Genomic DNA, 16,235 nt, shown 5'->3' with positions numbered 1-16,235 from the left:
GTATATATTACGACCCAAAAAACCCCTAAATTTCACGATTTTTGCCATAAATATCTGGTTCTGGGAATTGCTAGCCGATCTCCGGGCATTGGCTCAAGTGTTTTTATTTTATTTGCAGTACGATATATAAGACTCACTTAGCTGGTTGTTAACAGATAATACAGAGATTGCATCGGTACCGGAACTGCGCAACTACGAATTGTTACCAGAAGACAGCGAAGAGGAAGACGGGGAATTCAGTATATTCGACGCTCTGAGCGAATTACCTCCTCCTGTAGACTACATTCCACCCAAACGGTTATCCACCGTCGAGTCAATGACATCGGTAAGTACCCGATGTTATGTAAGTATAGTAGGATAGTGGGGACAACCGGGTCAAACGGGGCAACAACTCGCCTCACGGCACCCTCTTTGTCACCATCAAGATAAGTACATACAACTTTTCCCTGTTAATAAAAGTGAAGTTTGAACATATAATCGTGGAATGGTATTCGTACTTTCCGGTGTATAGCAACTCACTTGCCTCTTCGTTGCTTCTATACAGCAAGAGAGCGGGGCATTTATCTTGAAAAGAACACGTGGATCAGGCTCCGTCTTCAGTTTAGGCAGCGAAGGCGAAGAATCAGACACAGCTACGTTGCTTCAGGTGAGTGTGATGCAGTAGCTGATGTTTTGTTTGTATGTAGCACTTCTTTATTGTTTGTATGTGGCAACACCGAACATTTCTGGGTGTTCAGATTGTTCGCGTAGGCTACTTATGTCGGGCGATGTATTATTTGTCAGTTTGACTCGAAGTGATATATCACACCAGTCCACCATGAAAGACAAATTAATCTATGTTAATAACCAAGCAACGTCTATGAATAGTCTAAAAACAAGGACAAACTAATACAAGTCCATAACCAAAGAACGTTTTTGGACAGTCTATCATCAGTGACAATTCAGTATGAGTCCACAACCAAGGATTGTTTATGGACAGTCTATCATCAGAGACAATAGAAGTCCATACCCAAAGAACGCTTATGGTCAAACTGTTATAAGAGACAATTCAATATGAGTTCACAACCAAGGAACGTTTATATACCGTCTATCCAACTCTACTTAAAAAAATGATCCTTTTGTATCCTCAGGAAATGGCGGCCTACGATTTCACACGACTAGTAACACGATACAAAGAGGCAACCCCCCGGAGTATACCAGTAATCAAAATCAAGGAACGCGATCTGGGAACAGACACTTTCTTTGGCCGTTCGTTGGAAGAAATCGTCAACAACGATATAGCCGCTGGCTGGGTGCACGGTATGTGGGTTTGGATGTGGTATCATTCGATCATGCTTCGTTGCAAACAGCCTGTGCGCTGATAGGGGATGTCGCCTCTCAACATCTGCTGCTTTCAAGTATGTCTCTAAAAAGGTTAAACACAATAGGCCTTTCTTTTTAATATATTTCATGCTGAATCACTTCCTCGTCTATAGATACGTGGCAAGTGCCATTGTTTCTCACGACTGCATTGAAATACTTGGCCAACAACGGCGGGCTACAACAAGAGGGTATCTTCAGGAAAGGCGGGTCTATACAGCGCGTGAGACAGCTCCGAAGTTTATGCAGCAAGTGCAGTGGGGATATATACGACGCACTCGTCATCAGCAATCGCGAAAAAAAAAGGTAGGGCTCAAGGTTCTCACATAATGTAGGTGGACTTAAGAAAATCTTTTTTTTAAAGGCAGGTCTATGGGTACTCACATAGAGTAAGTGGACAGAAGTATACCATTCTGAGAAAGGTAGGTCTAAGAGTTCTCACATAGAGTATGTGGACAGAATAAACTCATTTTCAAAAAGGTAGGTCTATGAGTTCTCACATAAAGTAAGTGAACAGAAGGAAACCATTTTTGGTATGCATTGTCATTTGTTTGTCTCCTGTTGTAGATGCTGCCCTGGCCTTGTGATATATTTCCATCTAGGAGTTGCTCAATTATTTCCACTGATCTCACTAATACTACAGGTTCCATTTGAACGACATAGCTACGGTTGTCAAGCAGTTTCTAAGAGAATTACCGGTGTCTCTGCTTACCTACAAGCTGTTCCCCGCCTTCGTATCTTCCCTAAGTAAGTAGAGCGGTCATATAATTGGCTATGTGAGCCTCCAACGCGCACTTTTCCGTTGGTTTGAGCAGTAATTTCTGTTCACGTTTCTATGTACGCGATGGTTTTTCTGATACGACGTCACTTTCGCTTCAAAGCAAAAGTGTTGTTGCCGACATCGAAAAACAAACAACTGACTTCGTAATTACACTATTGATCGTATGCTCATGGAATTGGAAAAACTGAAATTTTGAATGTTTCACCGCTGTAGTTGGCAAGAGGCGATTTCTCGTGACATACTAAACTACTTCAATTTGTACTACGTTTGAACACTAACACGACAATTTGATATTTCGCCTGCAACAGAACTTCCAACTGATGAAATCAGGATCGAAGCTATCAGGTTACTTTTCGTACAGCTACCCTTCTGCCATCAGCACACACTGATGAATGTTCTATCGCACCTACACCTTATCAATGAGCATTCGGTATGTGAGTCTATACGAAGGTCAAAGATTAAATTTCGGGACAACGATCCCTAGTTTTGTATTTCTATATTCGGCAATCGCATTCTAACTGTATCAGTGTCACTCAATTATACTCCTCTGCGCTACTTTACTTTCAGGATCAAAACAAAATGAGCACTCTCAACATGGCTACCTTAATGGGCCCTAACCTGGGACCACCCTTGAAAGATTCAATGAATGAAGAGGTGCGTTTCTGGAAGTTTGTTGATTGTTCAAGTTGTGCGTGTTGGTTGGTTCCATGCTATTTAGACATTTTTGCAGTCGTATCCTTGTGCGCATTACATAGCTGGTCTCACAGCAACATGAAAATGTTAGACGACTCACATGAAGCACAGTGGCGTAGAGTACTCATCAAAGCCAATTCAGTTCTGCTTCACAATGTCCTATCTCGAGTCACATTGAAACTACCGTCTGACCATCACTTCTTTTGTATATCGTGCTATCTGTAGAAACGGGGCCAGATTATTTCACTGGCCGAGTTCTTGATCACCCACCACATGGAGATTGCGATGATCCCCGACGAATACATCCAACGTTCATATACATTCAAAGCCAGTAAAAACAATGGGTCCGTCATGAGCTCATTACGGAAGAAGCTAGCGTTCACTGATCCTCTGGATGAGATGTTCAGCGGCACAAATGAGTACGACAGCGATAATAGCAATAGGAGACCGAGCATGATGTCGATGGGGGCGTCGTCGATATCTTCGTCCCTTGCGCTTACCTTGGACCTCGACAAGGTGTCGGTGGCTTTCCTGGTAGGTGACGCGAGAATCTGTAGGTTGGATTTGCCCTCTCGCGTTGTACAGTTTGAGTACATTCACTCCATCTCATGTGCTAACCTTTCTTCTGATTTGTCGCAATGGCGTGCAACGACAGACACAGGAGCCGGACAGCCGAGCTGTCGTGAGGGTCGAAGTGTCTGCGGCGAATGAGCACTTCACCAAGTCAATACTGAGTAAGTTTGCGTTCGGGGTATTCACATTTCTAAACCTTTGTGCGTATCATGATTCGCTACTTCGGATTTTCTTCCCTTATTCTCCGCATATGCCCGACACTGCAGCGTTGTCATGGAGACCGCTCAAGTGAATTTCTAGCTCATCGAGTCTCAGCATCTAAGATCCGAATGAGCGTTGCTGTGCGTACTCTGCTGGCCGCCAGCAGAGGAATTCCCGCTTCCACGAATTGTAAACGATAATATTTCGCATATACTCTTGTTTCACAGTTCGCAAGGACGCCAGCGTCAGTGCACTCATCCAATCTGCCCTCAAAGCGACCAACGAGGACTCGGCCGGCTATGCTCTCTACACATTAGGAAGCTCAGGTACGCACAACGGAGCTTACTTATACCATGTCCCCTGTTCACTCTATCAGTGTGTGCTTGCCAACGGTGAGTACTGTGAGTGCTGTGTCATCTCGCAATAATCCGGGAATGACGCCTACTCAGTTGGCTTTGGTGCAGCTACTTGTTTCTTTCGGTCGTAGTATCCCGTGCGCGCTGCTACATAGCAATAGCACTGTTTGATCTCGCCACTAGACCCGTCCACTAGCTGTTGGGTCTCCACTCATCCCTCGTTCGAGTTCAGTTCGTTGAATTATGTTAGCGGCAACCGCGTTCACTCACTCACTCAGAAGCTCTTGTGTCGTCTGCACAGGCGCGGCCACCGGACAGATTGCACCCGATGCTGATCTCTACGAACTGATACGAAACGACATGACCATCAAACTGTGTGTCATGGTGCACATACACCTGAAGCACAGCGACACCTGAGTGGATCGTGCCACAAGTGCTCACAGATATTTGTTGGTAGCACGTATATACTTTACCAGTCGCGCCAGCTGTGTGACGCTGAGAAACTTGGAGAGTCACGCATACGCCCAGAACAAGACCCAGCAAGTAACTGACACATACCCAATGTCAGTGTGGCAACCTCCGCCGATAGAAGCATAGAATGCACAAGACTATTAGACTAGCGGAGGGAACATCGCACTCGTGCATCTTAGGAGTCTAGGACAATGTTTAATGTTGAGTGTGAGTGTGACGGCACAGCTGAGGACAGACAGCTCATATCAGACAGTGTCTGACACGTGTCAAGTAATTATGAACTATACATCCGTGAAGCTTCACCCACGCTTTCTAACAGATAGGGTAGATAATGCCCTTTTGGGGTCTGACTACGACATGGCCACTCTTATGAGAATGTACTCCGCACATCAGCCTATAGTCTCATCATAGTGGAACGTATGAGTGCCAGCCAAATGCGAGGCCGATCAAGACCCCGGTGTGGATACACACATATATACCTATATCTAAATACAACCCTACCAAATACCATACTATCTGGGTATAATGGCGTCCTAATAAAAAGATATGGAATTTATTTCAATATTTGCAGTCGAATGATCTATCTTTGCTTGCCGAGTTCGTGGGCACACTTCAACGAAATACACCAGTTGGACTAGTTCGAAATATCTATTTACCACCTAGCATGACTTCGCACATGGCCCGTTCTAAGAAAGATTGTGGTGGGGGTGGTAGACATTGAAACTAGAAGATAGGGCGTGATATTCTTTTACGTCATGATTTAATTGTAATCAATGAAAACAGCTTTACTTCCACCATTGAGCAGCTGCATGTCTATCTCTACTTACTGTTTCGTCAGGTGGTATTCCGATAGTCTGTATTCCAGTACGTCGTTCAAGACTTTATCGTCCAAATACGCCTGTAACCATATGCGTGTGAAGAGCAATTTGAGTAGATGGATTGGTAGATTGCATTGCGGCACCCTGCCGGTATCATGCCGCACATTTTTATCTAGCAGTTCCATAGACGTCATGTGTGAGAAGACCCACAGCGCCTTTTCCGCACAAAATATTGGAGCTAGTGGCTCCTGATATGCGTGACAGGGCTCCACTTACCGAAAGTGTATCAAAGTATTAGCGTAATCGATGTTCACCTTCTAATGATGAAAACGGCAGATAGAATAATTCGTAAACCTACCTTCAAACGATTCAAAGGGGGCGGGTCCCCGGAGAAGAACATTTGCAATCTCATGTGGATGTTCTCCACAGTGAGAGACTCCATCTGCACCAGCATGGCTTCGATGTAGTTCCAACATGTCTGAAATTTAAATCGGGAAGACTATGAATATGCCGCTGCATATATATGACTGACTTGATCGATGAGAAAAACAACATATTCATTCTGAAGGCAGGCTCGTGATCATACGCAACAAATTAGCCGAAAACAAGCTACCACAGAATTATGAGGTCGCACATATTCCAATGCCAAAATTTATACTGAAAGAACGAGCAGAGAGCGCATGCCTCATACTTGCCGAACTGCAATATTAAATATACAACTACACACCTCCAGCTCTATCTGCATCGACTCCGCTGCATCGTCCACATCAATTTCGTCACCCATATGGAAGGCTATGGAAAGCGGTAAATAAATACGTGAAGTAAGTGATGCGGGTGATCGCTTCTTGTTTCCGAACTGTAAAAAAGTGAGGTTTGTGCCAAAAGAGTGGACAAAGATTGCGGAAAGGCTATCACAACCACACGCACGCTTCAAAGTTTTATACCAATTCGTCACGGCTGCGATCAATGTTCGTCGAGTCGACATATGCAGCACGTTACAATACCTTTACGTTGCCTTGTATCTTGAGAAGGCTTGGTTTCCTGTACCCTGTACTCCCCATGCGACACCTCCACCAGTACCCCTACCCATAGCGTACATAGCGAGAATAGAAAAATGAGATATGCCGTATCACACAAGTAGCGATCTTTGGAAGGCATTCCTTTTACTGATGCCAAGGACCACATCATTCTAATGAAGAAGGTCTATTCCAAGTATCTATTCTGCCATTGTGATAAGTCTCAGCTACTCTATACTGATAATGCATAGGTGCACCACACCGTATGCCCGCCCATAGAACCGACAGCGCACAACTACCACTTCCCCACACACTATTCCATCGATCTCACGAGAGAAAACATTCTCCAAACATATTCTACCACTCTGCTGCAGATATAGATAGCGTCTGTGCAGATCACTACACATGCAGCAGTGTTAGTGAGGATAGCTAATATACCTAGGCTTTCCCAAAATCCTATCCGCCTCCGAACTTCCTTCTGCGCAAGTCCAACCATCGTTGAGAGTTCCTCTACTGTCAGTACATCTGTAGTAGGTATAGTTACGGTTGCATGAAAATCCGACACTCCGAATACTACACTGTGCACTAAGATTTCTATATGGAGACTCTAAAGACAAATAATACGTAATGGTGAACGTTCAGTAATAAATAGCTCAGTGGTTTTTCTAACCTTTGCTTTCGAAACATAATATGATTGCCGCTTGGTCGGGCAGCACAGTTACGTCCAACTCCCACTCGTCGAATGTGAGGGATAAGTCTACCCTCCCATATCCCGGCTTGACTGCCAAACGTCTATCTTGCTTGAATTTTGAGTAACTTTCTTCGTACTCCTCCAGCCACCTGTGCGCACGTACGATCAGGCAGCTATTACATAACGCCTAAAATCGCTTTTTAATTCACATCCAAGCATAGAGATAATGTTCGCACCCGCAAAAACCCCGAAACTACATTGGACTGAGTGACACCCAGGCTCTGACAAGTGACTGGTATAACTATCATACATGCTACAGTACGACATCAACTGTATCAAGCAATAACTCACTCCACCATTCCGATTATATCGCCGTATGTGTTAATCACTTAATTTAAATACACTTAAAAGCGATTCACTACATATTTCCCCCAAATGTTCTGTTTTAAGAACCTTTACATTGCCACCCAGACAGAAATGTGAGGGCAATCTAGGTCTGCTCGTACCTGTTGACCTTCTCCGGTAGAATAAGCGTGTGATTTTTTAGTTGGGGCCAGAATAGTCGCGATATTATGGTCAGATCGACGGGTACGTCATCGGTCGTCATCAGACTTGAATCATTGTTACGCATCTCGGAATCCTAATATATAACAGCCGATGACAAGCATAAAAGATAAATTGATTGTATAAATGATATCTATTATATAACAGCCGATGACAAGCATAAAAGTTAAATTAATTGTATAAATGATATCTAATATTGATGACAAGCATAAAAGTTGAGATAATTGTATAAATGATGCTTGTCATAGTTGACAGCATGCATTAAGAATGTCGCGGTATGAGAATAATGAAGTAAGCCGACAATAGATTTGGGCCGCATGTACGGTAAAAAGAAATTTTCTCACCCGAAATAGGGTCTATGCTGCCTAAGTTGATAACGAAAAGTATAATACACGCGGAAGCTTTGGCTACAAGAAAGTTCAGGCTAGTAGAAACCAACCAACGCAGTAAGACAACTATGGAACTGTTCATGCTCTTAGATTGTCACGGGCAATACGACGTACACGGCTACCTGTATTAATAGTTCATGGACGGCCTCGTTGATTCTCCGTGAATTGTGAATGTCCTTCAGCATAACCTCGCATTGATGAAGATTTGTTTCGCCGAACCTCACCTTCAGCAACTCCAGATTTCTCCTCTGTAGGGGTTGGTGGTTTGTAGCATTGGAGGTTAGTGTTGTGTATCGACGAGCGCATAAACCCACACCGGCCAGGATGAGGGCTTGGTCATAGCTTGTTGTACACAATCCCTTTCCTGACAATTGCACTCCGCTGGTTACCCAAAAAAAATATCAAGATTTGTGCAGTCGCAAATACATGCGCGATTAAGTTACAGGGTGCACATTATGGAAGAAACAAAAGTCCAATAAAAGGTTGTCAAATGTGTATGTAGCCAGGGGTTTGTGGCGGTCGACTTCTTGTACCTCGTCGTCGATCTGGTAGTCCAGGGCATCTAACAGCCTGGCAGACAGAAGCAGCTGATATTCATTCACAAAGTGCTGTGTAGGTAAGGAAGTTACAGTACGACCAATTAACAGGCTAGGCTGAAAGATTGATTTGTTTATGTGCGGCGGATTTGCGAATCTCGCGCAACCTTCAGAGCGAAACATATGCAATGGTATATGTACACGTGTATAGGGCCCTCATAGCTACCCCACGAACTCGAACGCTCTGTACACCCAATACTACTAAGACTAATAGCTCAGCGATCGTACAATGGTCGCCAGCTACAACAAAATCTTTTCCCATAACTGCAACGCCGGAGAGCCGCAGCCGACATCTCACTCACCTCCTGGCTTCCGTAGATACCGGCAAGCATAGTCATGATATCCGCTGTCCTCGCCGTCTTCGCATCGCCCGACGCATCCATGGGCGTGGGCTGCCAGTTTTCCCAATCATCTATCTCGATATCAACGCCTTGGAGGCGTGCGTGTGTTTTAGTAGTGGGTGTGTGTGCGTCGGACAACAGTCCCTTCTTGTCATCCGTGTCCGTGAGACTTTGTACTATGCACCGGATGGTGTCTTCGCGCTGTCGGAGCGCATGCTGCACGGGTTCACACACAGCATGCACCATCTGGCTCGAGGGATCGAGTATTCGCAGGGCCTACGAAATGTGAAGAGAACAGCCCTCAAAATTAGGCAGGAGAGGTCCAATCTCGAGGTAACCTTCATAGCAGAATGTGGAACTATGGGAGTGCAGCGAGAAGCGACAGTTCGTCAGTGGCCATAGCGAATTCTAGCGCTATTGTTTTAGAGACATCTTTTACATTGATTGGTGAACTGGAAAGCGAACTCCGCCATAGTTATGGGTAATAATTTTCAGATAAGGATACACACAGGTATCATGATTGGCCAACATGTGCAATCTATTTTCAGGATTTACCTTGATGGCGTCCACGTATTGCGTGAGGATTGGGGACGTGTCTGCTCCTGGATGTAGCAGACGCATTCGTAGGCTGTATGATATGAAGAGATATAACAATCAATACTTTACCAGATACACATATCAATGGAATACTGTGATGTACTGTGTATGCTTGCAATTAGATGGCTCATGTTCATGTATACATGTGGTTGTCCCAATCTCGACATCAAAATGGCAAATATGTCTCTCAGACACGCTTAATCAATTTAGTCAGAGCACGATGAAATGAGCTTTGATGTCTGAATTGATTGTTGTTTTGCATAAGCATGCTCCACGGTCAGTGTACAGTTGGGTGACGTTGGATATACTCTACATACACATATCCGGTTGTAATGATAAATTTATATACCAGGTTGGACTCGATCAATATGTGTTATGTGCCAGGTTCTACCAGTATGTATTGAATTACAGTAATATATCTGAGATGGCAGTAGTATGTTTCTGTATCCACTACAGATGAATCATACGCCTACATACACATTTGCTGTATGTGTCTCGTACACCCATGCGTAATACAACATGCGAGTTGACGTACAAACAATACATATACGTATAGGTGCACTTCTATAAATAAGGGCTTGCACAAATCGACTTATCTGTGGATCTGGATTTGCTAAAATATGCCCATCTAGAAATAGGTTTTGAATAAGTTTCACACGGATCACAATAATCAACCACAACGTGGCACATACATTTCCCGAGCGTAGGCCACAAACTTTGAATGTTGCGCCGTCTGTTCCAGGCAAAACTGTGGTGCGAGAATATAATTATTAGTGGAATTCCTCACACATACCCAACTTAACGTCAGTACGTACTTTGAATGCTCGGCCAGGTACCGAAGTTTTGAAAGAGTTTAATATTATCGGGTAGACTGTTAAAATGTAAGAGTAGTACACGGACAACGTCTCACCTTCAGGTCTTCGAGAGCTGGCTCTGAGTCCGGTGTGGCGATGAGATCAAATATCTCTTCAGTCCTGAAAGTAAATGAATACAGGTTTTCGGTGATGTCATCCAATGAATGTATGCATTGCATTATTCAATCCATTGCCAGACCGAGCTCGTACCAGCAGAATCAGTCAATACAGATGAACGTCTGTGGGCTTGCATATTTGTCATAGATAGCATTAAACACATGTGTGGATAAAGTATACTTATCAAGTAGGTGACATACATAACTCCAATAAATTACCATAGAGCTCAATCAAACAATTTATTGTGTGAAGAACCGACGCACGAATCGAAGTGATATCATTGCACAACAGTGAGATGTACCGACGTCTTTTGTATGATAGGCCCTTTTATTCCGAGTACCAACAAATACACAATGGTGAACTACACATGTGGCTCACCTGGCATCGCATAAGGCCTTGTTTGCCAACAGCCGAACCTCCGCCCGTTTCCTCTCCATCGAGTGCGGCGGTGTTATCTTTCCAAGTAAGTCGCGACATATCGCATCCACAAAGTGGCCTATGCGTCCCAGCACAGACTCCTCTGTTATGTTGTTGTGTGAGTGATTGAAATGCAAGATTCCCGTAAAAAATATTGGAAGTGCGTATTCGTGCTAGAAGCAGAACTGTATACACCGCTGTGTGGTCGTTAATGTATGACCATCACAACACGAGCGGTCTATGAAATTAAAATCGTTCGGCTCGCCTATGAACAGTGAATAGATCATTTGAGCGCTAGCAACGATTTGTGGTCACAAGGAAGCAGTTTGCCGTTGAATTATCGTACACGTGTAGCTTCGAGGTCTGACACTGTTTTGCTCTTTCATACAAAGGTTGTGTTTCTATATATGCCATACCATAGCATCCCTTGATGAAGTCCTCGTTGATGTATGAGATCATGTACGACTTTAGCGTAGACCTGACTTGCGGGTCTAGCACTCGTTCACTTAATCCAAGTGAATTTGCCAACCGTCCAATAGAAAGGCACGCTTCGAATATTGCTGTGCTTTCTGCAGCATCATACATGACCGCATCCTCAGTGTCCAGGTTATCGCCTGAATCATACTCGTCATCGCTCCCTCTCTCTTCCCTAAGTGAAAATGAGTGGGTTGCTGTGAGTTTTCACACATCGGATGTGCTGAATTGTTGCAGCCAGCCTTTCTACGACATCAAGCACAAGCCCAAGGTCACAGCTACCATGCCCTCGTATGTAAACTGAAGCAGTTGCGCTTGGTCCATCAGTGTAGAATTCAAACCTTGTACATACCGAACTACTCTCCTGTATAGAATAGCAACAGCGGTATCGAGCACAATCGAGAATATTTTCCTCAACTTGCCAATGTCTCTATGGACCGTCACGAATGTGAGTGTGTTGTTCACTACTAATTCGCTGTCTATGCAGTCATATCTGCAAATACAGAAATATGGGGCAGTTGATCAGGGGTCGATATGATATAAGACGCGTTGGACGCACTGCCACTTTCGTATTATGCAATACACCATGACCTGCATACGATATGTGCCTTATTTACACTTAGTTAAACATTCGTGCTGTTGCGACTATGGATTATTACGGAGTGACAACGCAGTTCAAGAATGACAAGTCTGTCTATAGTCAGTTGAGCATCACTTACATTGCATTCACAGACCGGTAGAGTTGGTTCACTCCTGAGATGATATTGCTTAATCTATCCACTTCATTGTCAAATTTGAAGAGCTGTAGGTATGGAAAGATATACAGTGAGAAGAACAAGTGAGATAATCTTTACTTGACCTAAACATCCACTTCCACTATTATAATAATCTATACTTTGTGGTTCATCGTTGTGAACTTTTCCCAAGGTGTAGTCTAGGCTTTAAAGCACAAAAGTATGTAAGCACTCCACTCCAGGGAAGTACATACTTCAGCCAGTATAATATGGCCTATAGCTCGGTAAATTCCCGAGCATCTGCAACATTGAATGAGTGCATATCGGCATCGGAGATAAAAATACACTTACTGCCTGCTGTACATGCTCAAGCGTTGTATTATCGATCCGATTGGTCGATATTTCCTGTGGACCAGTTGCCCGTAGCGAGGCGTAGAACGCATCCACTTCACTTTTGATTCTATTCACGGCCGCCACTGCACAAAAGAAACGACACGTGCTAGGTGTGGGTGTTTTGTTTCCATTTCTTTAATTAGTAACTATTAATACGCCTCGGTGTGTTGCGTTCGTGTATTGTAATCCTCATATTCCGAGCGGATAATTGACTCGCACACCATGTCGAAGTAAGCGCGCTCCATCTCAAGTATCGTAAACGAAGGACCAGCCGTCGACAAAATATCACAGTGTCCATACAATCATGATATAGCTGACATGCAGGTAAAAACTGCCTTGTACATGGGCTTGCGATTCAATGTGCTACGAATTGCTCATTACTATGCTGAATTATGTATCATGAAAACTGAGAGCAAAGGCAAGTGCGACCGGTACAATGCAGACATATCTTCAGACTTGGGTTGAATAGCAAAGATGCATATACAGGTTTTCCGCATCAATCACAGCACTGGTTAGGCGCTCATACCTTCAACAAAAGCTCTGAAGTGGCCAGCCTGCCCATTTTCTGTCAACTTTAGAAGCCACCTCTGACATTCTGTACCTAATTAATCAATAAATGTATAGAGGTATTTTAAGTCAATTATACCGCACAACGGTATTTCAGTGGTATCTAATTCCTGTCCGACAGTCTATCACATCCAACATCGCGATACCAGCGGGTATAGTTGTTGCCGGGCACAGTTTTGCTTTCACTCCACGCGACCGACTCCGAATTAAAGCACTACCTTTAATTTCATCATGCTGTTCTTTGATAGCGAGATAAAGGTGCTGCCATGCCGAGTCCAGCTCTATTGTGGCTTGCTTCGTCATTGCCATCATGACATAATGGTGCTGGTGAACGTTCACAATGACATATTTACACAAATAGAACGTTCACGCAAGCAAACAACAGTAATAAACGGTCTATTCGAGCACAAACAGAAGTTTGAAAAATAAATATATATTTTACATAATGAGATTCTAAAATCTAAATGCATCAATACAATTTCCCGCCCATTTCTTCATAGCCTTCTTCTAAATTGAGCCTGATTTCTTGGCCTTTTATTATATTTTCAAAAAAAAATTACCCATCGGGGAATCGAACCCCGCCCTCAAGCGTGAGAAGCTTATATCCTAGCCGATAGACGAATGGGTAGTGACTACATACTGATAAACTTAAATAAGTAAACAGTATATTTGTCTGTAAGTTCAGCTGAGGTTCATTCAATAGATCTTACATAGCCTTCCCCACAATCGATCAACCTTGAAGGTTGACGAGACACATGCAGGTCTCCTAGTCCCTTATATTATGGATGCGGAAGTTGCACTACGGCACTACATCACTGCGGCACCCCCAATATGAATTCTAATAGCTGTGATAAAGTTAGTAAAGTGTAAACCTTTGACATTAAATTCTGACAGCATATGTTGTATTTGATGCTATGCTTTTTTGATGCTATGCTTTTCATTCATGATCTCAATTACTTGTACAATTACTTTTACAATCCAATCAAGAGACGCTTAAGAGAACTATTTTTTGGCCCAGAATGCCATTTCCGACTTTGAGCGGAAGAAAACCCAGTTCTTTTCCCAATTTCACCCCTGACAAGCTCGCCTAGCAAGCCGATCACCAGATGACGTATTAACCGATATAAATAGCACTTCATCACTCCACGCCTTGCCACAATGACAAATGAACTCCGGCAGTTTGTGATTCAAATCAAATAGTAGTCTTACAGCTGGACAAAGCAAATTACAAGTGAACCACCTTTGTGTACACATATATAATTCGAAAGCATGCACCCGTAAGGTCAATCATCACGTAGTCATATGTTTTGATTATGTTAGTACAGTAGCGGATAGATCTCTCTATGTTGAGCTCTCTGAGTGATCGATTTCACTCTAGGTGTACGTTCTTATCCATCGCATCCTATCTTATGATTTTATGCCGAGTAGCCTCATTTAATGACCGTTTTGTTCCTCATATGTAGTGCTGAATGTATAATTCGATAAGCGCCCGGGGTTCAACAAGCGAGACTTTATTAGAAAAGACATCGATAAATTATTCCTACTCGTGATACGTGTGGAAGTTTACACTACCAAGTTGGATGCATTTGCTCAGGAAACGGACTTACCATTCACCTCTCAATGGGCCTTGTATAAATCACTACTGAAATGCAATCGTTCGCACAACATGTTATAACCTTCCGATTCCGTGGAAGCCTCAAGACCGTGTTGATCAATTATGATCGTTGAAATCTAGCTATTTGTCTATTACTGTACATCGATCGGACGTACATTGACGCCCATGCAGCTCAGTCTTTCGTAATGGTATATAATTATAAGTGTCGGTCTGTGAGCGATGTGTAATTGGACTTCATCGTACCGCCGTTCTCTATAACCGTCGCCGCAGCACAGTGCGCTATCACAGAATGCCAAAATTGTACTGCCAACTCTCCCTCACTCATGGATCCACTGACTCTTCCATTTTCCCCGATTCCTGATAATTGTCACGAAATGTTGCGACTGACACTGCTCGATATTATTTGCCTAAACGGATAACATTTTGCCGACAATCTTGAATTCATTCTCGTGTAAGGGTCTGCAATTTTACAAATGGGGCTGTCATTGGTATGCTAAGTAACCGTTACTTCTGTATTCGGATTGACCGCCGGCCCTCCTTGCCGACAGTTTGGGTAACATTTACTCTATGTGTCGTGAAAAAGGTAACAATGAGTCTATTGTATGAGCTGGTTTTGTACACACCGCGCCGAGTGATATCTACACGCTTGCTTACACTTCCGTATGATCTCAAGCATCAACTGAATGTTCAATTAATGTCTCGAGAGCTACTACACACAGACAGCAGCTGGCAAATTGGCAGTGATATTCTGATACCACAAGAAATTACCAAAATTATCTCGAGAGTTTCGTATGCCATCTCTAAACAAACTCTAAACAAACAGGGGTTCGATTCAGGAGGCTACGATAATCACTTTGCCTTCGTCGTCAATGAATTTACAGGGACCTCAAAATTCAAGACAAGACAACAAAACAATATATTAGATAAAAAGTATAAATAGATTTATATACCCATTCGTCTATCGGCTAGGATATAAGCTTCTCACGCTTGAGGGCGGGGTTCGATTCCCCGATGGGTAAACTTTTTTTTCCTGGTATGTGAATTTTCCAGAGGCTTTGCATATACTTGTTGTGTAGTGATTGTAATATGGTGATTGTTGGAAAACAAATTTGATGGTCTAGAACCTAAATTTAAATTGCAGCTAGGTCGCCAAGCTTATTCGGGAAACGGTAAAGAGTGAAAATCATGTAGCGCACTCAGCTGAACTCAATTTACCATTTCGTATCCTTTGGGGTATGACCAGATATATGAAATACGAACTTTGCTTCGCAGATGGGAATAATAGGTTTCAGTTGACACTGAACGTAAGGGGCGTGAAAATGTTTAAGGATCTTCGCCAATGCATAGGTACATAAGTGTATCTCGATTGTAATACCCATGGTTGCATACATACGTCCCACCCATACCGATGTGTCACTCACAATCTTCAAGAGATTCGATAACACCTCAATGAAAGCAAAATAGGTTTCAGTTGAATAACTGCACATCATATTTATTTATTTCTATTATCGATTAAGGGTGAATACTTGTACAAACTTTTGCAACCGATGAAACCTTGGTTGTCTTTTGTATACTTTTGGATATACCAATAGCTTTCGTAGTTCGATCGCAACAACCC

General features: G+C 43.2%; 3 protein-coding genes and 2 non-coding genes across 5 annotated transcripts in view; 3 read left to right on the top strand and 2 right to left on the bottom strand.

Moving 5' to 3' along the window:
* The window catches only part of SARC_09946 (hypothetical protein), a gene marked incomplete at both ends in the record, with an annotated part of 3,210 nt that extends 2,546 nt beyond the window's left edge, over window positions 1–664 (top strand). Inside the window, 2 exons of the mRNA XM_014296023.1 lie at window positions 156–325; window positions 545–664. Coding sequence (XP_014151498.1) covers window positions 156–325; window positions 545–664 — 290 coding nt within the window. The remainder of the gene's footprint in view (window positions 1–155; window positions 326–544) is intronic.
* Window positions 665–2,719: 2,055 nt separating this feature from the next.
* Window positions 2,720–4,380, top strand: SARC_09945 (hypothetical protein; the record flags this gene model as incomplete). Its single annotated transcript, XM_014296022.1, has 5 exons — window positions 2,720–2,794; window positions 3,059–3,367; window positions 3,489–3,567; window positions 3,835–3,933; window positions 4,265–4,380. 5 exons carry the CDS (start codon window positions 2,720–2,722, stop codon window positions 4,378–4,380), a joined length of 678 nt encoding a protein of 225 aa, XP_014151497.1.
* Window positions 4,381–5,179: 799 nt separating this feature from the next.
* SARC_09944 (hypothetical protein) lies at window positions 5,180–13,347 on the bottom strand (the record flags this gene model as incomplete). Its single annotated transcript, XM_014296021.1, has 20 exons — window positions 5,180–5,332; window positions 5,611–5,730; window positions 5,980–6,044; window positions 6,257–6,334; window positions 6,707–6,793; window positions 6,939–7,108; window positions 7,466–7,599; window positions 8,035–8,160; window positions 8,446–8,520; window positions 8,811–9,125; window positions 9,405–9,477; window positions 10,139–10,194; window positions 10,357–10,420; window positions 10,796–10,937; window positions 11,251–11,483; window positions 11,661–11,801; window positions 12,028–12,110; window positions 12,394–12,518; window positions 12,962–13,036; window positions 13,221–13,347. Coding segments are annotated over 20 exons (2,364 nt in total), but the record flags the coding sequence as incomplete, so codon positions are not given.
* A 211-nt stretch (window positions 13,348–13,558) lies between these two features.
* On the bottom strand, window positions 13,559–13,630 carry SARC_30215. The gene has a single exon. It is a non-coding gene; the product is annotated as a tRNA-Glu (tRNA).
* A 1,934-nt stretch (window positions 13,631–15,564) lies between these two features.
* SARC_30214 lies at window positions 15,565–15,636 on the top strand. Its single transcript has one exon. It is a non-coding gene; the product is annotated as a tRNA-Glu (tRNA).
* The last annotated feature ends 599 nt before the right edge of the window (window positions 15,637–16,235 follow it).

The sequence above is a fragment of the Sphaeroforma arctica genome (genome assembly GCF_001186125.1).
Source record: "Sphaeroforma arctica JP610 unplaced genomic scaffold supercont1.1090, whole genome shotgun sequence".
Classification (NCBI taxonomy): domain Eukaryota; class Ichthyosporea; order Ichthyophonida; genus Sphaeroforma; species Sphaeroforma arctica.
This window is presented reverse-complemented; position numbering and strand designations above follow the sequence as displayed.